The 25,531-nt window shown below is 29.6% G+C and overlaps 2 protein-coding genes across 5 annotated transcripts in view; one reads left to right on the top strand and one right to left on the bottom strand.

Moving 5' to 3' along the window:
• LOC106692771 (folate transporter 1) overlaps window positions 1–7,465 on the bottom strand; it is a 43,148-nt gene extending 35,683 nt beyond the window's left edge. The window contains exon 1 of the mRNA XM_014438904.3: window positions 7,317–7,465. The gene's annotated coding sequence lies outside the window, so the exon portion shown is untranslated. The remainder of the gene's footprint in view (window positions 1–7,316) is intronic.
• The window catches only part of LOC106692768 (uncharacterized), a gene marked incomplete at its 3' end in the record, with an annotated part of 123,865 nt that overhangs the window by 85,381 nt on the left and 12,953 nt on the right, over window positions 1–25,531 (top strand). For 2 of the 4 annotated variants that reach the window (XM_067045821.1, XM_067045820.1), the window contains 6 exon segments: window positions 13,556–13,783; window positions 16,032–17,022; window positions 17,802–17,935; window positions 21,194–21,367; window positions 23,161–23,291; window positions 24,473–24,589. In XM_067045821.1, the coding sequence (XP_066901922.1) occupies window positions 13,715–13,783; window positions 16,032–17,022; window positions 17,802–17,935; window positions 21,194–21,367; window positions 23,161–23,291; window positions 24,473–24,589 (1,616 nt within the window). 4 annotated transcript variants of the gene reach the window in all.

The following is a 25,531-nucleotide window of genomic DNA, read 5'->3' as shown; positions in this document are numbered from 1 at the left end:
ATATAATTTATGCTAGGAAAAATAAAGAAATGTTACACGGTATTGTTCTAGGTCAAGAGATTTCAGAGCCGTTGGCATGACACTAATCAACTAGTAACTACATTACCTTAATAACACTAACAGTTGCTATATTGCACCTACACAATTATGGAAAAACATTTTCTGATCTCCATCTCTAAGGTCGTATTGTATCCTCATTTCTGTTTAGCATACGAATGACGAGGGTGGAGAAAAAAATTGAGACGCTGAAGAGAAGGCAAAACAGAAAAAAAGATAGACAACCAAAGGAATTGCTATATTCATCTCAACTCACATACAGATATTCAACAGCCCCTCTGATGACCTTGCTAAGTATGCTAATTTTGGGAAAAATATGACAAAAACATATTTAATCCATACAGAAGTTGTAAGCAGTTAAATTGCAATCCATTGAAAATCTTCCTCTAAAAAGGTTATAACCCACCTTTAATCAAACATTTCATGAATATTAGACCGGGCAACATTCGCCAAAATAAGTGTAGGCTAATTAAATGTATGTAATAAAAGTTTACTAATGTTTGAACCTATTTCCTACTTGTACTTTATGAGTGAGTCCCAAAAACCTCGACATCCACGGATTTTTTTCACGCACTCCTGAACTATGATTTCCTAGTAAAATATTATCAGTTCATAAATTAAAGTACATAAAATTCTGTACCGAATGAGTATCATATACTTGGAAGTAGTGAAATTGTTAGAAAGATTTTCTACTTCAAAGAAACCACCATTTTTACAATTAAATAAAAAAAAAAAATCCAAACAGTTTTGGATTTGTAAGCCTTTTATTCGTATTATAAAACATATCATTCGAAACCAATAGTATATTTAGAGATTATAATTCTTCTAATTTTGATAAATATTGATTTTTTCACATGAGTCATAGAGATGAAACGATAATAGCCATCTGTCAAAACAAATCGGAAAATCCAGTCTTGTTAGAAACTTTGGTCAAGTGAGGTTCTCGAGAAAGAAAGGAGGGTTACAAATTTGAAGTTGCAAGTTAAAATTGTGCCAAATAAACCTATACACTATTTTTAAAAGCATTATATTTGACAAAAAAGAAAATCCGAACTAAGAAATTACTTTACTAGTAAACTGGCTCCTTTTTTACCACATGCACCATATTTTTTTGATAAAGAAGGCTGATGATCTATGATTTGTTTGAATCAGGGGTGAGGGGCTTGATCAAACACCGGAAGTGGTTTACATGTGATTCTGTGCTGATTCCTACTTTACCCGCAGGGGCAGATCTGTTCTCCTCAGCACTTAATAATTGAGTAGAATATGTCAAACAATATTTCGGGGGAGCGATTAGTCATAGCATTTGATGGCTAATAAGATGATCTTGATGTGCAATAAGCACTAACTTTGTCGAACGCTCAAGTTTATAGCAGCCAATGTTGAATTTAATGGAAAAATGTCATTAACAACATGGGTGTAGACAGAGGGGAGGCGTGGCTTTGATTTTTGGTACCCAAAGAAAAAAAGAAAGAAAATAGAGAGCTTATTTGATAGATGGTTTCTTTTTGGAGACATGCTATAATTAGCAAGGTAATAGCGAGGAAAGTTGGTGGCGTCCAAAAAACCATCAGAGATAAGTGCGAATCTGCGAATTTTCATTGTCCGAGTCATTGGTAAACCTCGTTGTTAATAATTTAAATTCAGCCGTTTCATTTTTATTAATTTATTCTGATTATATATAATACAAATTTAAAAATTAATGATTGAATTTGATGAAGTAGAAATAAAATGGCATGAAATGCGGAATTAGATATCTTTCTTTAATCCAACGTTTCAGAAACACGGAACATAAGTATGTTTGTGTGTGTATATATTTATGTTTATGTACGTATGTCTGTGTGTAACGGACTGAGACCTGTTCCCTTCTTGATGAAATCCTGCCATCAGTATAAAGTTATTGAAAGATTTAATTTTATACGAGAAAACATCATAAAATATACCATTCTCCGTCGGAAATTCCAGGGTAAGGTTTACTTATGCAGAAGGTTAGAAAATCAGCAATACTCACATAAGATAGACCACATGCCACCGTTATGATCTAGAAAAAAACAAATAAGAATTCTAAAAAGCGGGTGGAAGGAGGGTAATAGAGGGGATTCCTGCGAAGTGCAGTCAGTTTGTTTTTTTGACACAATTCTCAAAGTATTGAAACTTTGTTATGTTGTTTTAGGGGGAATACTAACGATTACTACAAGATGGGAGGGGATGAGCGGGAGTTGGGTGGGGTAAAATAAGAAATTTTTGGATTTTTTTATACTTCCATGTAATTTAGATAAGCCGCTTGATGAGGGAAGAAAAATATTTATTTGGTAAAAAATTATAATATTACGTTACAACTCCAAAAGGTATAAGCCATTTAAAATTTTATAAACTAGTCAACTTCATCTACTTTCTCTTCAGGCAGTGTTCCAGGGTCATCAGCGGTTTTAGGAGCTGTCAGTAAAATTAAAAATAAGAGGGTAGAGCTGGTGATTGTTTGGAGCTATCAGCAGTATCTCTATTTAAACGAATCTTTAAAAAAATTCTATTGTTCTCCTGAATAAAGAGAAAAGAACAGAAGCAAAAAAAGTAGACTTCTAGTGAAGTAAAAATATGGAAGGTAAACATGGCTCCAAAAACCCATTTACTAAAACGATGTTAGTCATTATTTGTACTCCATTAACAGCATTAGTTTTTACTGAATCATAACAGACCAAACTCCATACTTCTGTTAAACAAATTTGCAGTATTTTCTTTCTTTTGGTCTTTTGGACCGATAAAAGGTTGAATATAAAGATGTGCCTTCACATAATTAAAGTTTCCACAATCAAGGTTGTATGCAAATATAAACTTAACCCATAGCAAATAAGTGAGTACCTCTAAAACACCCACCATTTTATGGTCTTTTATAAAATAGCTATGGATCCATAGTGCAGCAGCGATTCAATTTTTATTCACCTGGGACTGTTCAATGGTAAGTTTAGTTGTAAAAAACTATCTGCGGATTACTATTCACTTCTTGATTGACTAAAACTCCTCCAGAAACCTCAATAAAATAATTCATGGCCTACCATTTTCCAATACTCAAGATCGATTTGGAATACCAATATTCCTGACAGAACTTGTATCAGCAGATACATCCTAAAATCTTGTGCATAAGCCATCTCCTTGACCATTTAAATCACATATATTGGTGCTTTTATTTTGCACAATGATTCTTACAACCCCCTACCAGTGGTGAAAATATAACCCTAACTACTAACCAAATTTATCAATAAATTAATTTAATATCCAAAACAGTCTCAACACTATTTATTTATTTGTCCTACGTTTCGTCCTTTCTATCCATCCTCAGGGACATCTTCAACATAAATTTCCTCTCACATTAATTATTTTCTACTTGCAGGCTATTTTGCCCAGGTCAATTTCTTTATTTAAGTTAAAACCTCTCTATTTAAATTTTAAAAAACATTCATTTATTTATTCTATAATATTGACCACACTATAAAAACCCACACCATATAACTAAATTATAGTGTGGTCAATATTATAGAATAAATAAATGAATGTTTTTTAAAATTTAAATATAGAGGTTTTAACTTAAATAAAGAAATTGACCTGGGCAAAATAGCCTGCAAGTAGAAAATAATTAATGTGAGAGGAAATTTATGTTGAAGATGTCCCTGAGGATGGCTAGAAGGGCCGAAACGTAGGACAAATAAATAAATAGTGTTGAGACTGTTTTGGATATTAAATTAATTTATTGATAAATATTACCTGGTCTCGAAAAATTTTTGAAATAATATAATTAATACTAACCAAATGTTTGGAGGAGAGACAGAAATGTGGTTGAGGTGCCAACAACATTTCTTCTCCTTTTGAGATACCTTTTCCCTTTATCTATATTAGATACATGTCTTAAAACAGTATTTAATCGAAGTTTAATATACTACTAATTATTATTTTGGAGCATCTGACCAGCAAATTAATTTTAGGTTTTCCGTATTTTTTTTTTTTTGGATCTTAGAATTTATTTCAAACATTAACTAGACGGGACAGGAATACTAAGAGAGGGCCAGAACTAGTCTCCTTCAGAGATACCAACCTACACCCATGGCTAGTGCCACCCACAACATAGTATATCTATCACAAGCCCATTAGAAGCTCTATAACAAGGTGAACCCCACCATACCTGGTTTTACTTCTTATTTCCAACTGAAACTAATTGGAATAAATAAACAAATATTATGTTGTTGTTTTTTTTCCTAGCAATTAAAACTGACCTTGGGGCAGCCATCTTTCTCTTCTCTCTAAAATTACAATATTTCATTGATATTACAATACTAATCATCATAATAGAAATTTTTGATTTTTCCTTTAAAAATATAGTCAGAAATAGGACTTTAACTATGGTAGAAGAAAAATGGTCAGCAAGAAGCTCTAAAAAAAAAAATTAGACAAACTAAATGAATAACATATAAGCCCACACAAAACTAAAGATAAATATAGCCTAAAAGTTCAAGGAAAACTAAAGACAAATGTAACCATAAAATCACACCAAGGAAGCACGATTTATCATTTATCAGACAATATTAAATTCTAAATTATGATGTTTGAAAATATAAAATGTTAATGCTTACACACACTAAAATTCCACGTGGTAATGTTATATCTCTTCTTAATAAGCGTAATAAATATCTTAAAGAAGATTAATCTAGTAACACTAATTCCTGATAAATATATGAATAAAATTCATTAACCTTCAAAGCAAATCATTAGTATGCACACATATTTACAAAATTATAAATAAATAAATTCTTCAGAAACTTTATTTTTATTTTGTTTTAAAGAAATTTGTCTGTTTAAAACTTAACAAGCTTATAAGAAAATAATTACTTCTTTAAAAACATATATAATATGATTACTTAATATTTGATATTTATGTTAGTTTGATTTCAATACAAAATAAAATTATATGTAATTTCACCTTATAATATTTCAAAATAGAATACTAATAAGTGAGAAAGAAATAAACAACTAAAATAATCCTAAACCCTTGTCCTGGTTGGTTTATTGTAGCCACCCTTCACTTTTCAGGATGATTTTTGCATTATTGGAATATAGTTGTCAAAAAATTACATTACTTGATTATTTCTACTTTTGCCAGAAAAAGAGTTAGTAAAGAATTAATGTTAAATAGCTTGCTGCAAATTACTGAGTACAGATAACATCCATCATGAAACATCCATTCGTGTAACACAGATAAGATTGACAATACTGAAATTAGAAGGATAATATTCATAACTCTAAACACTATCTTCCTTCTTTTGGAGAAACAATTATTCTTCTAAACGAGGTGTAGATAGTTGACCGTAAGTTACGGATTGGAGAAGATGGTCGGAGGGTGCGGTCAGCAAAGAAACAACATAAATAAACAAAAAATATTTATTTATGCCGACGTTTCGACCTGAGTTTCAGGGCGTCTAGCGGAGAAGATTAGCTAAAACGAGTTTTAGTTGTTTCTTTACTGACCGCACCCCCTGACCATCCAATCAATTCTTCTAAATGATCATTCTTAAGTCTAATTAGTTGAAAGAAGTTTCCAAAGATCAAAAACAAGTAGCCACAACAAATAAATATTTTAATGTTTATGGCCAAGTTAAAAAATATACAATTTCAAGACCATGAAGGCTCAAAATTTTAAACTAAGTACGAAACGATAATATGAACCCAAAGATAATTTTTTAATAAACTGATAGAAGGTTGTTTTATGAAAAATCGCTCAACCCCAGAGGAGTGAGTTACAGAGTCAGATCTTAAATAAGCAACTTTAATGCAATTAAACAAATAAATAATAAAATAAACAAAGTAAGTTGTAATGTATAGAATGCAGTGTAATACTAGTAAATATTCAGAATACAATATTTATATATAATTATCTTAATCAGTCTTAAAATATTTTATAACTTGAAGACATAAATTAAATTATATAAATAAAAGACCTCAATTCAAAAGTTAAATAGTTACTTATTTATATAGAAAAAAAAAATGAATGTTTAAATAGGAACACACTGCTTACCAATAAAAAATATATATTTGGCAATATCTCAAACTCTCGGAAAAGTTATAAATTATACCAGTTGAAAATTGCAAGTAGACTCAGTAATTTTAAAGGTAAGGTTTAGTCCCAAACCAAATCTTAAAAATTGATTTCTCTAAACCATAAAACATTAGCAACTATAATGGTCTGTCATTATTTCAAGATATTATAAATTACATAGGATCAACACAAATAATTCTAGGTGCTATTACCATAAATTGAACAATTGATTTTGTATAATGTTTTACTACCATCACAGATAAGAAAGTAATTTTCACATACATCTTAATCTCATGAATGCGAAACTAAGTGTTTCATTTATCGAAAGCCAGTAAAAAAATTAACACAATTTAAATAGATTTTAAGCAGAAATTAGTAAAATTATCACAAACTATAATAGAAAAAGATTATTTCACCTGATGAGAACATATGAAATAATCTTTCTAAAGTAAATAATATAGAAAATCTACTTGCTGAAATTGATGACAGGAGAACACTCTTGATTACATCATAAATTTCAGATACTGTCAATAAGTGAAATGGATAACAAATGAATAAGCACTTAAGTCTCACAAAAAAAATAAAAATAAAAATTAGACATTACCATTATCGAAATAAAACTATTGGACCAGATCTAAAAATCATAAAGAGCATTGTTAGGAATGATTTTTCCACACATTTCATAATCACAATAAAACAAGGCAGTTTTAGTTAACTTTGGGGATGGTAAAAATTAGCAAGTTTCATAATCACAGTAAAACAGGGCAGTTTTAGTTTACTGCGGGATGATAAATATTCACATGAAATAATTTTCTTTCCTCATCCATGAAATCATTGTTTTAGACCTTAATTTTGACTACAACTCTCCTGAACTCATTAAAAGACTGATTTTCCCATAATTAATTTAGAAATAATTCACAAACCTGGGGAGATTAACCTTCCACCTAATGTATATTTAAGAAAAAAAAGATCAGCTTCCTAGTAATATTTCACAGAAAAGGAGGTGTTACTGATTATGTTCATCAGTTAATATTTTCGAAATAGCTAATAATATTCTAGTACTTTGAGCATATAACAAATTACATTAATAAGAAAGAGGGGCATTTTAAAATAAACCTTGCTTCACAAGGAAGCAATTTAGTACGTCTTTAGAATCCATAATAAAAGACTAGCAAACCTTTTCTCTCCACCATACGATATCACGTGAAGTTTACCGGGATACTGCCATTCTAGTAACCTTCCTTTCCCCACTCAATTCAAGATCAAAAATCCCGCCTATTTCACTCAATAAGAGTATGGTCGCCTCGTCATATTGCATAAGTATTGGGAAAGGATTTTATGTCATTATATAAAAACCTGCCAATTTGTTCATGTGACCTTCTATAGGAGTCTTAGTTTGTGCACTGAGCTAACTTTTATATTTTTTTTATACTTACTCCAATAATATTTTACTGAGTTTTCAAAGTAATTCATGGCATTAATATAAATAATTAGCCACCTAGATTATGTTTTTATAGAATATCTTTACTTAATATTGTGTTCTTATCAATTGAGAAATCATTTTATATACAGTTAAAGGCAATTGCTGATCCAGAGAGACGGTCACCACACTGCGTGCACTTGAGGGGCTCCGCACCATAGGAAAATTGAATAAATGACTTGCAAATTGGCTACGAACTTATAGTTTTAGGGGATATTAAGTCTTTCCCTTTCTATTTGAAAGATATTTTATTCCTTCCAAACCTTCGGCCAGTCACCCGTCTTAAACAAGTGGGTTATCATCCAAAGGTACACAAGCTCTAGCTTGTGAAGGAAAAAATTATTTTTTTTTTTTATTTCCTAACAAGATGTTTAAGACTCGATTGGCACCTATTTATCTTCATAGAGTTTTGAGAATTTCAGAAAGAAACTTGGTAATTCCCACTTCACGTTATTGAAGTTTCATTTGATAGTGAAGTAAACTTCAGAATCCCTTCCAGTTCTTCTCTCACACGCTTAACTATGAACTATCGAATGGAAAGGGTCTAGCCAATAAGAACTCTTATAAAAAATATGATTTTTAACTGTTTTATATAGGTATTTTTTCCGATCAGACTCGTTTTGAAGGAGTAAATCGTCAAAGACAGCTAACATTTTTGTTGCGTTTTTTGACAATTTTTAATATTGAACAAAGAACGAGATCGTTCCAGAATTCGGTTCTATGTAAGAATCTGTTGACAACCTCTTGAGTTTCTTCGATAGACCAAGGATACTTAACTTTTCCGTATCATTAATCGTCAACAACCGTTTGCTTTTAGCGATGTACGCATAATGGTGCCTAGTTTTGGAAAAATTACCGATACAAAGTCCGTTTAAAATTATACCTCCTATGAGCATTCTTCATTATAATATCCATTCCCATTAGAAATTCCAAATTGAGCTGTAGAAGAACTGTAAGAGGTTACAAAGTCGACTTCACTACCGAAGAAACTTTTTTCACAATGATTAAGACTTATAAAATTTCATTTTTAAGTTTTTAAAGTTCTCAAAAAATGGAGAGTCAATCGAGTCTTGCACAACTTCTACATTGATTTTCGATCTTGTGGTGAATAAAGAAAGAGGTGGTCTTGATAATGGTTAGAAAAATAAATAAAAAATAGTGGTACTTATTATAGGCCGACGTTTCGACCCAGATTATAGGTCTTCATGGAGGCTGTTATAGAGTTGAGGATTTAAATAGAATGCAGGTCAAAGAGACCTTATCAGTTTCAAAAAGAGAGAGATATAGGCCTTATCTGAGTTGAAGAGATGCATTTAAATCCTTCATTCTATTTAAATACCCAAAGCTATAAGAGCCTTGGTGACGGTTCTACAATATGAGTTGAAACGTATTAATACTTTACTTAATAATCAGAACAATTTTTAAATTGTTTTTTAGACCATCTCCTTCTTAACATTTATTTATTGTTTTGTGTGATCGTTGTCAAGTTATATATCGTAATTTTCGATGTCATCTTTATTATTTCTTTTTCAATTCAGCACAAAGAAGTAAAAGTCAAAAGTAAATGAAGTGGCATTGCTTCAAACGATTTAGGTATTCATAGTGTTCAAGCCTCAATTGACCCCCCCCCTTTAATTCAAAGTTTTTAGAATTTTAAAAGGAAACTTGGTAGGTCGTAGTTTTGGTGAATTAAGCTTCTGTTTGTAATGTCATCAACTGTATATCTTCTTGTTCTTTCCCGGCGGTTTTAACTCTAGAAATCCAATGGAAGAGTGTATTTTCTATGAAAGATTATCTATTTCTCCTGAAAATCCATCATTATCAGTATCCTGGACCGGCCGAGGAGATCCAGATACCTGTAATGATAATGGTTTGTTTTTGTAAACCGAATTCTCAAACAGTTGTGTTCTTCACGTTTATTTGATTTTCTGCGAATATTGATAAAAATCATAACCAATTTCGTAACCATGATTTGACACGGTTCTACCTAGCTTTACCATAATTGTAAGAAACAGATCTTTAAAGTTACAATATACAAAATGGTTATTATTAATGTCTTCATCGAAATTGGTTACACTACTAATTTCTTAATTTATCATCCAGTGGCATTAAAATTTACTTAGAAACTCTGTGGTTAGAGATTTCTAAGGCTAAAAACACTTTTGCCTGCTTTTCAAAACTAGTGCATACAATTAGTTTGTGGTTTTGAAGATTTACACTTTCATTGGATCAAAAAAATACATGTATATAATCAGACTTTGACTTCCGTCAAAACAGCCCTGACGAAGCCCTGCAACTTGGGGCGAAATGTTGGCTCAAATAAAAATAGTTCACCCATTTACTATTTGAGTTTTATTTGACCGCACCCGGGCCACATTCCATTTATGTATATAATCGTTTCAACATTATATTATCTAAAAGGATCCTTCATTGAATTTATCTCTTTCTATTAGAAATTGCAGAATTATATTTGCAAAAGAATTGTTAGAGGTTACCATGTTTACTTTCCTAGAAAAAGAATCCTCATTCGCCAAAACCGAGAATAATCAAATTTCTCTTTCTCTCTCTTCTTTTTCCTTTGATCTTTACCGACTTTATGCGGGTTAGAATCGGCCCGACCCTGGCCGGCATTTTCTAACCCGGCAAAGCCGCCCGGGGTGTCTACATCAACGCGGCTTAGCCCGCCCGGCCTACCGCGGCATAGTGTGGTCCCTGCTTTATGCTATTTAAAGGAAGGTGTTTTCCTCCTTTAAACTTCCTCACGCTGAACGGGCTTTTAACGATTGTCACAGCCGAAAAAGAGATAACATATACATTCTAGAAAAATCCACACCTGCATACCTTATTCTTCCATTTTTAGCTAATTCTGTGCACCGTTGATTCTTCTGATTTTTAAAAAAATTGTATAAATTCGATGACCGATTAAAATTCTGTCAAACCTCTTAAGGTTATCTTGACCATCTGCAGAAGAGCTTTACTCCAACTACTTATGGAGCCCTTACAAATGGCCTAGAACTACAATATTTTCACAACTTGCTCCGATGAAAACTAATTTTTCTACTGAGCCATTATAACTCTTTAAAAAAAAAAATGCGGAAACTTAATCCACATATTGGCTTTATAGTAGGAATAGCACATCATTCTTACGTGACTCCCTTTCATTGCTTAAATTACTGGTTATTGTTTTGACAGGAAATGTAAGGGTTTCTCTATACGTTTGACTAATTCACGTACGCGCAAGCGTTTTGATGGGTTATTTGAATTGATCGGTACAAGTTGGCCTGAATTTGTGGTCGACCCATTGAAAGTCCCCATACGAATATCCATTTCTACTATATATATATATATATATCATATATCATATATATTACTAATAATTGTTTTTACAATCAAAAATGTGATGAGCACTCTCTCAAGCAGTCAGGTCTCGCTAAGGTACATACCTGAGTTGTGGACCCTCCAAAAGTTATCAAACTGTGGTTAGGAATCCAACAACTCGGACTTTATATCCTTCAATTATCCTTACAACTCTTCAGAACTTTGTATTTAGCTGGATTCCTATCCGATTTTCTCAGTTCTGCTTGAACGTCAGAGTAAATTGCGGTTGATAAGGGTTATATGTTCAGTCTCTCAGCAATAAAGGCCTGACAATACATTGAGCAGAGCCACTAATTACCAGAAACTAAGAAAATTCTGAATCTAGAGCACAGCAATAGAAATTATCATTTATAGTATTTGTTACAATATCTCATTTAGTTAAGATACCTCAATATTTTATTTTACAACAATACGCCTTACGCAAGATGTTCTATTGCCCTTCTAAATCTAAGTAGAATAAAAGAAGGAGGTTTAACATGACTATGCATAAATGAATTAGTTCGATCTCGAGACTTAAAACTAAGAATATATATAAGTTGGTTTTTTAAAGAAAATAATTAATAAAACAAAATGAGAGCACAAATGTACAAACATGATTGGAAGTCAGGCCTATATATATTTACTTATATCATTCCGTAAAAGTGAGTTTTGAAGTCTTTATCATTAGAGCGTGTTTTTCAAACTAATACCGAAATAAGTTACATACCAAAATAAATAAGAAACGTTATTTCCCTATTTTATTTATTTTTATATTCCTTATGTATAACTATGTTGTGTATGTACCATCGTTCATAATTTGTTAAAACGATGCACTATAGAATGCGCCACCTCATGAAAACTTCTTGTGTATACGTTACGTTCAAAACTGATAAGAGCTCAAATATCGTAGGGAGGTTACTGTTTTTAAAAATTAATTTTTGAAGTACGCAGTAAATGCCCAAATATTACAATGTTGCAGTTGGCGAATTATTTAAATATATCTGTGTGAAATTTGTATATGTCATCAGTTAATATTGGTCGCTAAGAAATGAAAAGTGCTTCAAAGAACCTAACCAGTTTATTTATTTTGTGATTTTTCAAAGAATAAATAATTAAATACCATGGCTGGAATTTTAACTGGTATTACAAAATATATAGAAGGTGATAAAATAGAAGTAGCGTTGAAAAAACTTGAGGTTAGTCTTTAATGTTAATCCTAGAGTCTTATATTTTTTGTTTTTAAAATTAAGAATACCACAAATTATCAATACTTTTTTCATTTTCTGCTAATCCCACTTTGTTTCTGTGCACAGCATCTTATAAAACAAGTTTAATGTCTTTCCAAAATGAAAGCAGTTTTCTTCATTGGAAAGTATAAACACAGATCATGAAACTATATAACAGGATTGGTGTTCCTTTTTTTTGTATATTGAATGATTGAAAGATAATTTTACTGTGGGATGTCTAGACCTCTAAGAGTTATTACAATGATCATTTGAATGCCAATTGTCTGGCCTACTATACTGTTGTAATGATTTACATAATTTTGTATAGTTATTTAAATGCAAATGTTAAGTGTTTGGAAATGGTTGTTTTATTTTAGTGTGAAACTACTATCTGTGGTTTAAACTAGTATCTGAGAGTTTTAATAACATATTTATTGATTTTTGAGTTTCGTAATATGATCTATAGTTCTTTATCACTACTTTTCCCTTGCTTTCTTTATTTTTGATAAAAATTGGTATTAGATAATTTTAAACAAAATACTTTTCAGGTTCAATAACTGCAACCACATCTAGCTATTAAACTTAATTTTCTGGTTGTTGCCTGGATTTTACTAATGAAACATCTTTGAGAGTTTTGGAAACATTCTTTAATTTTTTTACTTTGCTACATACTTTTAATTGACAATACCATGCAATTATTGTTTTTGTGTTTTTTTTAAATGTTACTCTTAACCATTCTGGGCCTTGTGTTAGGCAATTATACTACCATTGTGTTTAAGTGAGCATAGGAGCTTTTTTATATTTTATAAAATTTTAAATTCACTTTTAATAGATTTCAGTGGTATTTTAACTTTCATAAAGTACTGTTATTAAATATTTTCTTTAATTCTACTTTAGAGATAAAGATTCTTTATGGTAAGCTCCCTCACATTTATTAATGTTAATATATGCTAGGATTTTATGATATAATGTTTATATCCTTCCTTGTCTTTGTTTTAAAATAACAAAAAAATAAATTTCTTTGTACATTTGTCAAAAGTAATTTTTTCAATAAAATTCCCAAAGTATTGAATGAAATGAATACTAGGTACCTAAAATTAATTAATTGAAAAATTGCTTATATTTTGCAATTATTTCTGAGGCTGTTATAAAAATAAATAAAAAATTGACGACTAAATCATAAAAAGAATAAAAACCTCTAAACTGTATTAAAACTCATTCCTGTGAAATATTTTTGGTTTATGTTTATTTATTATTTATATTATTTATATTATATTATTTTTTTAATCTAGAACTTAATTTACAGATCAGTGCTATATTGTTTTCTTATTTATTTTTTGTTTGTGTTCTTAGGCGGAATGGCTTAAAAAGGCTCCGAAAGGATGGTCAGCTTATAATGTGATAGTAACACTTAATAAACTTATTCTCACTGCATTAAAAAACAAAAAGACTTGCCTTAGTAATGTAGAAGATATATACAAGCTAACAGAGCTTTGCTGCAATGTCGAATCTATGTGGGAGCAAAATAGAGCAGCATGTATGCAGTGTGTTTACCATGTTATGCGTTATATGTTAAGTCAGGTGAGGTATTATAACTTTTATTAGCTAGCCGTACACAGACATATATTTTAGACAGGCTAAATAGTGTTTAACGTTGTCCAAAGGGTACTGCAACTTTCCATAGATAATGTAATCAATAAAATTATCACAATAAACTGACAAACTTTTTTTTATGTTTGGTAACATTTTATAATTTATTAGTTAACTCGAAATTTAGAAAAATAACTAGTAAAAAATCCTTATGATAATCAGCACTCCTGGCTGCTGTTTATCTGCTTCCATTTGAGTGTGAAACTATTGCCAAATCTCGTGTTTGTTAACTTCCTTGGTTTTGTGTTTATTTTCTCTCTAAAACTTATCTTTTCACTATTTGAGACGTTCAGTCATAAAATGTGATAACAGACATAATGCAAACTCATGGGAAATCGATTGTTAAGTTTGGAGGATGATATTTGGTGCTTTGCTCCCTCAAAAATCACAAAATTATATCCCCTCCCCCCAATTATTTTGAGTGTATTAAAAAATAAAACTTTTACTAGCTGCTACTCATGACATTTTTTTTTTTTTTTTGTGGATATAAAAACAAATAATAGAACAGAGATACTTCTATTATTTTCATTTAAGCATGAGTTCCTGTTACCTTAAGTGTCAGATACCCTGTTTTACAATATTTGTGGGACTCTGTCGTAAAAAATGGTGTGTAACATTTAGTATAATTTGAAGTTTTTGTTAGCGTGTTAACATGTTTTAATGACAGTAGCTTCACTGTGATTGCATTTACTACCAATCATCATGGAAGACCTAGTGCAACAATGCTGCCACTAGAGTAGATACTGTCATGTCAGACAATATGGTAACTTCAGCAAATACTATGTTCTGGATGGTATCACCTTAGCATAAATTTGTATTCTGCGGATTATACTGAAATATTTGTGTGTTAACCGAATGTTAATCGAAAGTACACATTGTGTATATATTTTACCATGTTCAGATATCATATACTTGACTCATAGTTGAAGAAATAAAACTTAAAAATCTTCTTTGGTTAAGTTGGTTAAATAATGTAGAAGCTGTAAAACTTGGTAAGTAGAGCCAATACCCTGTTTTACTTCAATAAAAGTCTCTTGACTGACATTTTATCTTATCTTGTTTCAAGAGTTACTTGGATCCAATTTTTTTTCACTCATGCAAAATAGTTCTGGTTTCATTCATAGTTTAGCTCTTCCAAATTGCTATCACCTAAAGAGCTCTTGTTAGAACTGTTACTGTCATTGTAAATATTGAATTTAATTTTCTTATCGTTAAGAAACAGGCTAGGTTGGGCGGCCATGTTTGTCAGTTACCATGTTTTACCTCCAACCACCATTCATTACAAATCATTATCAAATACGAATATAATTGTTTGTAAAAATAGACATTTCAGAGACATTCTTTTAAAAACCTGTGAAGTCAGTTGTAAGGAGATTCTTAAGGAAAAACTTAAATTCACAAAAAATTTCAGATGCCATGTTTTACGCCCAAATGTCTTATTATCTTTTTTATTTTGTAATTTCTGTGTATGTGTAATATATATATATATATATATATATATATATATATAAATAATGAATTGGACAGTTTAAGAAGGCCTTGAAGACCTTGTTTGTTTATATTCTTTTACCAAACTTTATTTACTTTCTAATAATACTTAACTGAAGTGAAAATCAATTCATATTCTTGAAATATAGAATAGATAGAATATGGCATATGTTTAGTTGTTAGTGCTGTTTTGATTATTGTTGTCCTTCCTTGAGAAAGGATATTATGCCAATCTAATATAATGGAACAATTCTGGGTGAAGACGGAGTAAAAGCTTTTTAAAACGTTGTAGCAGAGGTTTTTTCTGGTATATTAAGAAATCTCTCAACCTACATTTTTAATTGAAAATAACCTGTATATATTCTATGAGTTTCTAAATATACTTTGTAAGTGTATTGATAGGTACTATTATAATATAGAAAAAACAGAAACTGCATTACAACAGTTTTTTTTTTAAACCTTTTGAAAGAATAAGGGCATGAAATTGCTAGAAAGATATAAAAAAAGTAAAAAGCAAAACACAATAGATGATTTACTTTTGATTTTAAAAATATTTTTTAGAAAAAATTTTTTTGACAAAAACTATCATCATGAACTCTAAGTTGATCTTTTGTGTACTTTACTTTTTGTCTTAGGTATTAGTTATGTTTATAAAAACTAAAATTTAATATGATTTTATTTTATTTTTCAGTCAAAGCTGTTAGAGGCCAAAAATTTGTGTGAATATTTTTTTGAACTTAAGAAGAAGAAAACATTTGTTAAATGGGAAGAGAAAGAAATCCTGGTCCTTTCGAATACTGTTATATACTTTGTGTATTATTTAAATGACATTAGCAAAGATATCAACAAAATACCATATTCCTGTGATATAGAGGTTTTAACAACTTTTTGTTTCACTCTTAAGATTGCCGAGCTGAATGAATTTATTTCCACTAGTCATTTGTTTCAAGTAGTTTTTTTCCTTTCACGAAGAGCTCAGAATTTGTTGAATCATGGTGATTATGTAAAGTTTTCATTGACAACCTTAAATTATTTTCTTAATCATTTGAGAAAAAGTGTGGATCTTAATATAGAATGGAGTCTAAAAGAAGAAAATGTCCGATATTCTATGAACCTTCTTTCTGATATCATACTTGTTTTTAAAATTAATGACTTTTCCGAAGAGGCTATAAAAACCTTGCTTGCTTTTTTAGACTGTTTAAAAGCAATTACTATGAAAGCACCTGTAATACTAATGAATGGACAAAATGCTATTGATTTTGAATTATTAAAAAAAACATTACAGATGTGTTTGTACAGTACAGAGAGTTCTTTTGCTTCATATTTTGAGGATTTTTGTAAATTACTTAGTAGCAAAACAAATAATGATAGTTTTCCATTTATTCATGCTTGCTTATCTACCTTTCGCACAAAAATTGGTTCATTGCTGCATAAGGATGATGAAAAGATGAAACAGCTTTTTCCAGGATTGTTAAAAATATATATTCAATCGAAATCTAAAATGACTGAAGAAAAATCTAAGAGAAGTGAGCTTCTCCACGCATTTACTAATGCAATGTATTTTTTAAATACTTCAAAAGTAATGTCATCTACCCTTAGTGGTATTTTTAAGTACGTAGTAATGTTCTTCAAAGAATTTGATAATTTGATTGCTGGAAACAAAACAACATTCGAATTTGGAGGTATGTATTTCTTTTATTTTATTTTATTTTTTTAATCTGCTAGATCATTTGAGGATGATAGTTTTGAAAGGTACAAACTATGTAAATCTCATAGGTTTTTTAAAATTTTTTTTTTGGGAAATTCACAGTGAAGGTGATGTTTGCCTAGTTATCTACAGGTGACCAACCTATTCTAACCATAGTGAGGGGTCAAGTTTTTCATTTTGTGGGACCATTACTTAATGAAAAAAGTCAACGTCCCAGGCCGGATTTGAACCGTCACTGCCTGCAGATCTCAGATCGATAGACCTATGCCTAACCATCTGAGCTACGGACAGCCCTTTCTATTTTTTAATATTATTTGTTTTATCAAATCATAATATATGACAACAAAGTTAACTTTAAAGAAGAGATATCATTTTTTTTTTGTGATAGTATTAACAATTTTACTAAAATTTGTTATCTAGCATGATTTTATTAAAATCCTTAATTTTGATATAGTACCTTTTGAAACTAACCTCCACATTTTTTTTTTCCCATTCTAAGTAGTTGATGGTTAATATTTAATTAATATATGGCTCTATAGAATGTTATTATAATATATCCTAACATCCCATGACTGTTCTTTAAAACCACTTCATCTTGTCTCACTTAACATGTATTTCTGTTCTATTTTCGTGTCTCTTTTTTCGTCAAAGTGTTTCCATTTTCCTACAGATTTATTAACTAGTGTTTTAAGTTCAGATTATTCTATTAATAATTTGTATGATTATTTAATGCTAATATTTTTTTTGTTTCAGTCAACTATTGTATCAATGTAATACAAACATTTAAAGAATTAGAACTTTATAAGGAGGCAGCTACATTATCAAAAAATTTGATGAAATGCATTTTGCTTTTGGATTCTTCATTCCTTTCTCTAGAAACTTTTGAGGTATTACAAATGTACTGCATTTGCTCGAAAAATTACTCATTTAAAAATTCTATTAGAATTTTATTAACCAATACCATGAATGTTGTTTTTTATTTTTACTTTAGTATTAATTAAAAACATCTCTCTAGAATAAAAAAGTAATAAATAACAATGGTTTATCTTAAAGCAATGGTGCTTAAGTGGGGGTGTTAAAAATTACTTCTTGTTGTATGGCAGAAGTTTCTTAATTTTTTTTTTTTTTTTATGGAAACCAGTTTTTAATCAGCTATGTTGGAAAGTGGCGAAAGTTTAGTTGAATTTCTATACTATCTTCCTTTGCCTCAGGGTAATGGAACTACCAATAATGAAGTTAAAAACTCATTGAACAATATAAGAACCTATGTTTAAATTTGTTGAAAACATTTATTTTTAGATTTTGCAGGTTGTGAGCATTAACATACTGTTGATCATTAATAGGTTCAGAAACCCTGGTTTATAGGCACATATGTTTCCAGTAAATCTCATGAGATATTTTCTCTATCCAATGCTTCTGTTGTTGGTTCAAAAAATAAACACACAAAACTACTACAAAGAAAGACATATTTAACAGCTTAAAGAAAAAGTAGTCATTGTTTAAATTTGAGTTGAACTAATTGTATTAAATTTGAATTATCTTTTTGAATGGAGAGAGAGAAAGAAATTTATTCAATCATGCTGCCCAAATACATCGGGTTGCTACATTACACAGCATACTGATCAATCCGTGATCGGACATATACAAATTTATAAATTACATTTTTTTGATATGATACATATAATAGAAAGATATAATTCATTGCTACTTTTTTTATTCCATTTTTAATCCAATTATTGAGTATTATATAGTGCTATTTTTTGTATTATTTTGTTTGTATAATATTTTTCTTGATAAGTTGAATTATTCCCTTATGGTATGTTTGCTAAATTTTATTAGTTACTTGTACATGATATGAATTTTTGTATTCACATATCTTCAGATCTGTTTCTCTTCCAATTTTTTTCTATTACGCTGTTTTTTCTTAAGTTATATTTGTGTGTCTTACTATGCTTCTATTATCTCATTTTTTTAATGGCTAGGTTGAACAACCAACAGCATCCCATTCTAACTCCGAAGGTTTCAAATATTTATCTGAATATCTTTACTCTCTGTTTGAAATCATTAGGCATGCCCTTGTTGAACTTACCCATGTCTCAGTTCTACTTACAAGCGGAAAATATGCCTGAGGGATTTTAATGAAACTTTTTTTTTTTTTATGATACTAGGTCAAAAAATAATACACTTGTCCCAAGGATTGCCAATGCGCTCTAGGAACCGAAAAAAGTATACATAATTTTAGAAATTTTGTATTATCCTATACCGCTCTTCATCTATTTAATAGTTATTATATACCAATCAATTTGTTTTTTCATATAGTATAAAAACAAAAGATTGTTGTTAGTATAAAATGAGCTTAAATGTTTAAAATTACAAAAACCGAATTTGCAAAAATTAGAAAATATTTTTTGTTTTTCCTGATAATTCATATTTAAGGGTTTTTGATGAGTCTAAAAACGAATTTGAATAGCTTTTTCTGAAAAACAAAATATTTTTACCTACCATGTAGGTTAACCAAGGCGATTTTTGTGCTTAATGTGCATTTCAACTCATTTATTTCGTTTGAAAATATTTTTTAATGAGTTGTTTTATAATAATAACATTTTTTGTTATTCTACATCAGAAAACAAATCGAATGGTATCTATATTATTACCCCCCTTATGCCAATATTAAATAATAATTTAGCAATATACAATATTAAAATAATTTAGCTCAACTGAACTACCGAGGTGATATGAAATATTTTCTTATGTAAAAATAAAGTTTATATTTGTTTTTCACACCTCAAAAAACTATTAAATACAAATTTTGATAGTAATCAAAAAATGATTTTGTCTTTATGCTGGGTCCTTAGAAACCTTAGGAGCCTTTGTTTCAGAAATCACAAAAATTACAATAATCTCAAGACGATGTAACTAATCTACACAAAACTTAGGAGTTTAGGATCATCTAAACTACATGCAATGGTACAAACCATATCCTCATAAACAAATTATTACCAGAGATATAAAATAAAACGTCCTAGAATTTTTTCTTGATTTGAAACTGTTTTCTTCTGCCATATAAAAGCATTGAATCTAAAAGATATTCATATAGTTTGAAAAACAGAAATTCTGCTTTCCAGCTGTTGTAATTATGTTGGATTTGGACAACATTGTGAGGAATTATGAATTTGTCTCATGAACAAGGGACAACTGATGAAAAATAGTGTCCTCCAAAAATCAAACCCAAATATTTATAATTTTTGATTTGTATGAAAATTTCTATTAAAAGTTTCAAAAGATGCTAAGAATGAACCTGACATGATTTTTTCTCAACAAATTTTTTTTTGTATGCTTTACTGGAAGTGACATCGGTTTTTGTAATTTTTTATACACTTCAGCTCATTTAAGACAGTTAACAATCTTTTTTTCTTATTCCTCATGAAAAAAAAATCACTTGGTACATAATAACTATTAAATAAACATGTAGAGCAAAGATGACATACAATAACAATAAAAAATTGTATTAAATATCTCATGTCTAAATTTTTCAACCTTACATCACCTAAAAATGTTTCATTGAAATCTGTGAACCGGAGTTCTTAGCCTTTCATTGTAATAGAGCAGGGACATCTTCTTCTACTTTCTATCGTCCTTTAAGTATTAAATATTACGATTTGGTTAAACAAATTTTCTCATCTGAATCCTAGTTGGTGATGTATTCTTTGTGAAGACTGCTCTGACTAACTGAGTAAGAAATCAATTATTATATATTATACTTCTTACAGTACAGAGGCCTCAGTAATCAGTAATCAGTAATTAAATGAATTTTAATACTCCTTCTCTGTTTGGTATAAGATGACAACCTCATGGTAGCGTTAGTTACCCTGACTATTGCTAGTACTACTATCAGTATGCCTCAGTAATTACTATATTCTGGAAGCCAGATAATGGCATCCTAAGCCTTTTCTTTTTTATTTTGTTTCATCTCTGATTCCTTTTTCTCTTCTGTGTTTTAGGACTAAATCTTGTAGTTATACTCTGAGTGATTTTTCTTTATCTTAAAATATCACAATAAATTAAACTTTGGCAAATTTTGATTTGTAAATATAATTTAATTTAAAATAAAAACTGATGTTAATGTATCATGATTAATTTTACAGGTTAAACTTGGCCATTTACTGAATTTCTTTATACATAGTTATTCTGCATTAGGACTAATAACTGAAGCTCAAATTGCTTTAATCGCATTCCTTGGGGTCCATCCCAAGTTTATCACTGTTATTTTTAAGTTTTGGGCTGAAATTAAAGTGAACTCTCCAGACCATCATTCAAAGGTTAGTGTTAACAATAAGCTCTTTTATAAAAAAAAAAATACAAATACAATTAGTATTGAAAAACAAACAAAAAAGAACTAAGGCAATTGAGCATCCATTTGCCAGAGGTTGCTTCAAACATTTTATTTATACTACCAAAATTAATAAAATTGACACATAATTTCATGTATGCTAAAAAATAAATTAATTGTAAAATTCTGATTTAGGAGCGAACTAAATACCAATTAATATATAATTAAATAAACACATACACAATTTAAAAAATATATGTATATATTTAAAGAGAGAAAAAATAATAATATAATAAAACTTACCACAGGAATAATTAAACTAATAAATTTTCAAAAAGTTCAGAAGGAGTTTTATGCAAAATAAAAAGTATAATTTTTTTTTTTTAATTATTTATTTAATGCAATTTACAACTGTACAAATAATATAATAGGTAAATATGTAGTATGTTTCATATACACTTGAAAATCTTGGGCAGGAACCACCCATTGGTGGTACTTCAAACATTAATTTAAATTAGAAGGTCCCGTGGCCATCTTCTTTTCAGACGCCTCGGAGGATTATCAGGGATTGTTAAGGATGAAAGATTAAGAATTAATGGTTTAGGATGGTTAAGGAGTTTGGAATGAAAAGACGCATATCTGTTTTGGGTCAAATCTGCAACGAATGGGATGTTAAGGTAGTATAATTTAACTGGAAATAGTTGAATTTCTAGTTATTCCTTTTGTTTTAAGAAATCTTTACTGCTTTTTGCTAAAGCGTCTTTCGATTTTAAATAATTTATTTGATATTTTCAAGTGTTTTCCTCTCTGTTTTAAGCATTAGATTGATGTATCAAACTAATATTTTCGAGGTTATTTCTAAAAAATAAATAAATATTGCAGGCTCTATACCAGCGATTCTCAAATTCAAAATTTCCTGTGTGGAAGTTCCTTTAAAAATTCTTCGATAGCTCGAAGACCTCTTTAATGAAAGAAAAAATGGTAGTAGATAATACATTTTTTTACAATCATGTATTCAGAAAATATTAAATGTTATGTAATTGTTAAATATAAATAATAATTTTAATAGAATCGATACATGTGGTTTGTCTGAACTAGTTCTTCTATATTTGGCTTTGTTTTGACCAGAAACTCTCATGTCATTTGTAACACATAATCTATTTTGAGATTTTTATTTGATAGAAAGTAGTGTAGAAAAAGCCAACTCACTTTCATAGATGATTGCGCTTAGAATCAGGAATCATAGAGCCATCTTTAGAACATTAGGATCGGACTGTGTCACTCGTAAACATGCATTCGTTTTTCTCAGTCCTACCTAAACCACTTCACCCCCCTAGGGGAATGAGAACAACTCAGAGAACTGCTGCTCTCTACACTTGTTTATATACATTCTATATATACTAGCATTTTAAACATATTTTTACTGCATTTAAACTGCCACATAGCATCATTAGTTATGTTTAAATTGTAATTCATCTTGACTGTTTCCCACTTAGGTAATTATCTTATTTTATTTAACAGTTTTTATTTGTGCCTTCTGGACCCAAATTATGGCTCTTTGTTGCATGTACTTGAGATTTTCTTATCAATTGCTTTAAAAATGATCAATAAATGAAATTATGAAAACAAAATAAATTGTTGGCATACTGGAATATTTTTTGTTTATTTTGTTGAGAAAACAAAACAAATTTCTGGTATAATGGAATAATATTTTTCACAAATTCCATTTATTAAACATAAATGTTTGTATACTTTTCTGAAATTTTTAGTATTTAATTTTAGGATTCCACATGTTATGACCTCATTAACTCTGAAAAAAGTATTATTGAAGAAAAGTGGCCTCCATGTAAAGTGAAAAATATTAATATTGAACTTTGCCTTTTAGAAGAGATCAGAGCCTATGCCAAGTACAGGTATTTTTTTAATCCTTGTTAATATTTGCGAGTTATGAATGGTGTAAATGAATTTCAACAATTATTGAAGAGGAATATAGTAATGGATGTCAGTAAACCTATGCCTGCACGTATGGTAATAAATTTTTAAAAAGAAATATTCTTAGCAAATGTACGTTAAACTTTCATGAACCAGATTTTGCCTCAGAACAAAATTCTTTGAATTTGATGTCAAAAATAGATAGTATATTTAAGTTTAGTATATTATTTTCAGTCAGAAATTTTGTTATCGACCCAGAAAAAAAGAAAATTAAACCTCCCCTCAAAATTTGAGGTTTTATGTTTCAATTTAGGACTCAGCAATTGAATAGAAAACAAATCCAGCCGTCTATTGCTTCGTTTTTTTATTAACTGACATAATAGATTATTGATTTAAATAATTGATCATTGTGAAATAATTTGGAGCATTTTTCTAGCAGCAATGGAGGAATTCGTTTACAATTTTTTTATTGAATAAAGTGAGTTTAACAGTTTAATTTTGATTTTTTGGAACTGTTCCTGTTGCTGGTCTAGATTTTATTGTGAGAGCAGTGTCATTTTTTTATCTATATATTTGATTGAGAGCTATAGTATTGTTTGTATTTGTTTTTAAATTATCTCTGGAAGTTGGTTGTGAAAAAAAAAATTATTGTTTCTTTGTTATAATCGAACTTAACTTAGACCCAATTAAATAATTGTCTTGTTAATAAAAAATCTTGTTCATGTTGAAGAATCACAGATTATAAAGCTGAAGTTGGCCTGCATGTAACTAAAGCATCTATCCTAAATATTATAAGTAATATACTGAAAAAAAAATGGTATTGATATGAAATAATCATTTGTTCATTTCTTGCATAATAAGAACCAGTATCAGGTCCATTTCATACTAGCAGGGCTCCCACATAACTAGTACCATTTATCCAGTGCCTCTGCCATTGCTTTCACACTCACCTGTTCTCTCTTGTCTTATATTTAGATAAAGAGTTCATTCATGGAGTGTGAATTACTCCTATAGTCTTTTTACATTACTGATTGAAACAAAGAAAATTAAAAATGTCTCACTGGGTTCATCATTTAAACAGTTAAGGGAGGGAGCTCAGTGTTTTTTTATTACTCTTTCCAACATTGAGGAACAAGCCTCAAAAGCCTTGTAAATATTTTAGAACGAATGAATCGACATTTGTTGAACTTCATGAACCAATTAAGGATTCCGTTCAGCCTCAAGACACACTCATGAAGGAATTCGTTGATTCTGAAAAAATTTTGGCTGTGAAAATTAGGTAAATGAAATCACTGCAACATTTTATTATAACTAATAAAACATTTTATTTTTTAAGTAGCTTTTTAAATCTGAGACATAAAAAACTGAAAAATTGACTTGATAGTAGAGTCATTTGGATATATAAATAATAATCATAAATAAAAATAAAATTGTAGTACTTATATGGTAAAGAAATTTGCAGAAGTGAAATACAAAATAGTGAAAAGTGTAGAACAATCATTTACCATCATCATTAAATTAATTAATAAGTCTGTGCAATTAGGAGTTGAGCATGGAATCTGATATATATAGAATCTTTTAAGTTTGTAAAAATGTAGGAAAGTTTATAATGGGATATTCGGCCAAGGCATAAGATAGAAACACTAGATTGTAGAGACTTATGTTTATTATCGTAGAAAATGAGAATGTAAGGTTTGATGCTTTGAATGCTAATTTAGTAGTTTCCTTTTTCTTTATTATCCTCATTACCACTAAACTCTAACATTCATTGCATTTAACAAATCTTGCTTACAAACTTTCCATTTAACGGCACATAGAAATGGAATCATACATACACAGTATACTTTATACATACCTCAGTTCCACCTTTCCTCAACTTTGTGCGAGTAATAAAGGTTTTAAATTGATACACGAAAATAAGAATAACAAATTTCACCTTTTTGTTTTCACTGGAGGTTTATTCATAAGGGTTCCATTTTCTCAAATCGCCTAGAAAATATGATGTAAATTTTCCTTATAAAAGTACGTTATCAGATCATTTGAAATTATTACATGAGTACATAAGAAGTTTTAATCAATTAAAAAAAAAAAAAAGTAAAGGAAAAAATATACAGGGAAAAAATTACAAACAAAATTCTTATAAATTTCAACTTGAAACTTTTATTACTCGTGCAAACATATACCTAACTCAACTGTTTTAGTACCATTGGAAAGACAAGTT

Source organism: Halyomorpha halys, unplaced genomic scaffold (assembly GCF_000696795.3).
Source record: "Halyomorpha halys isolate HHAL.00 unplaced genomic scaffold, Hhal_1.1 Scaffold71.1, whole genome shotgun sequence".
In the NCBI taxonomy this organism is placed as follows: Eukaryota; Metazoa; Arthropoda; class Insecta; order Hemiptera; family Pentatomidae; genus Halyomorpha; species Halyomorpha halys.
This window is presented reverse-complemented; position numbering and strand designations above follow the sequence as displayed.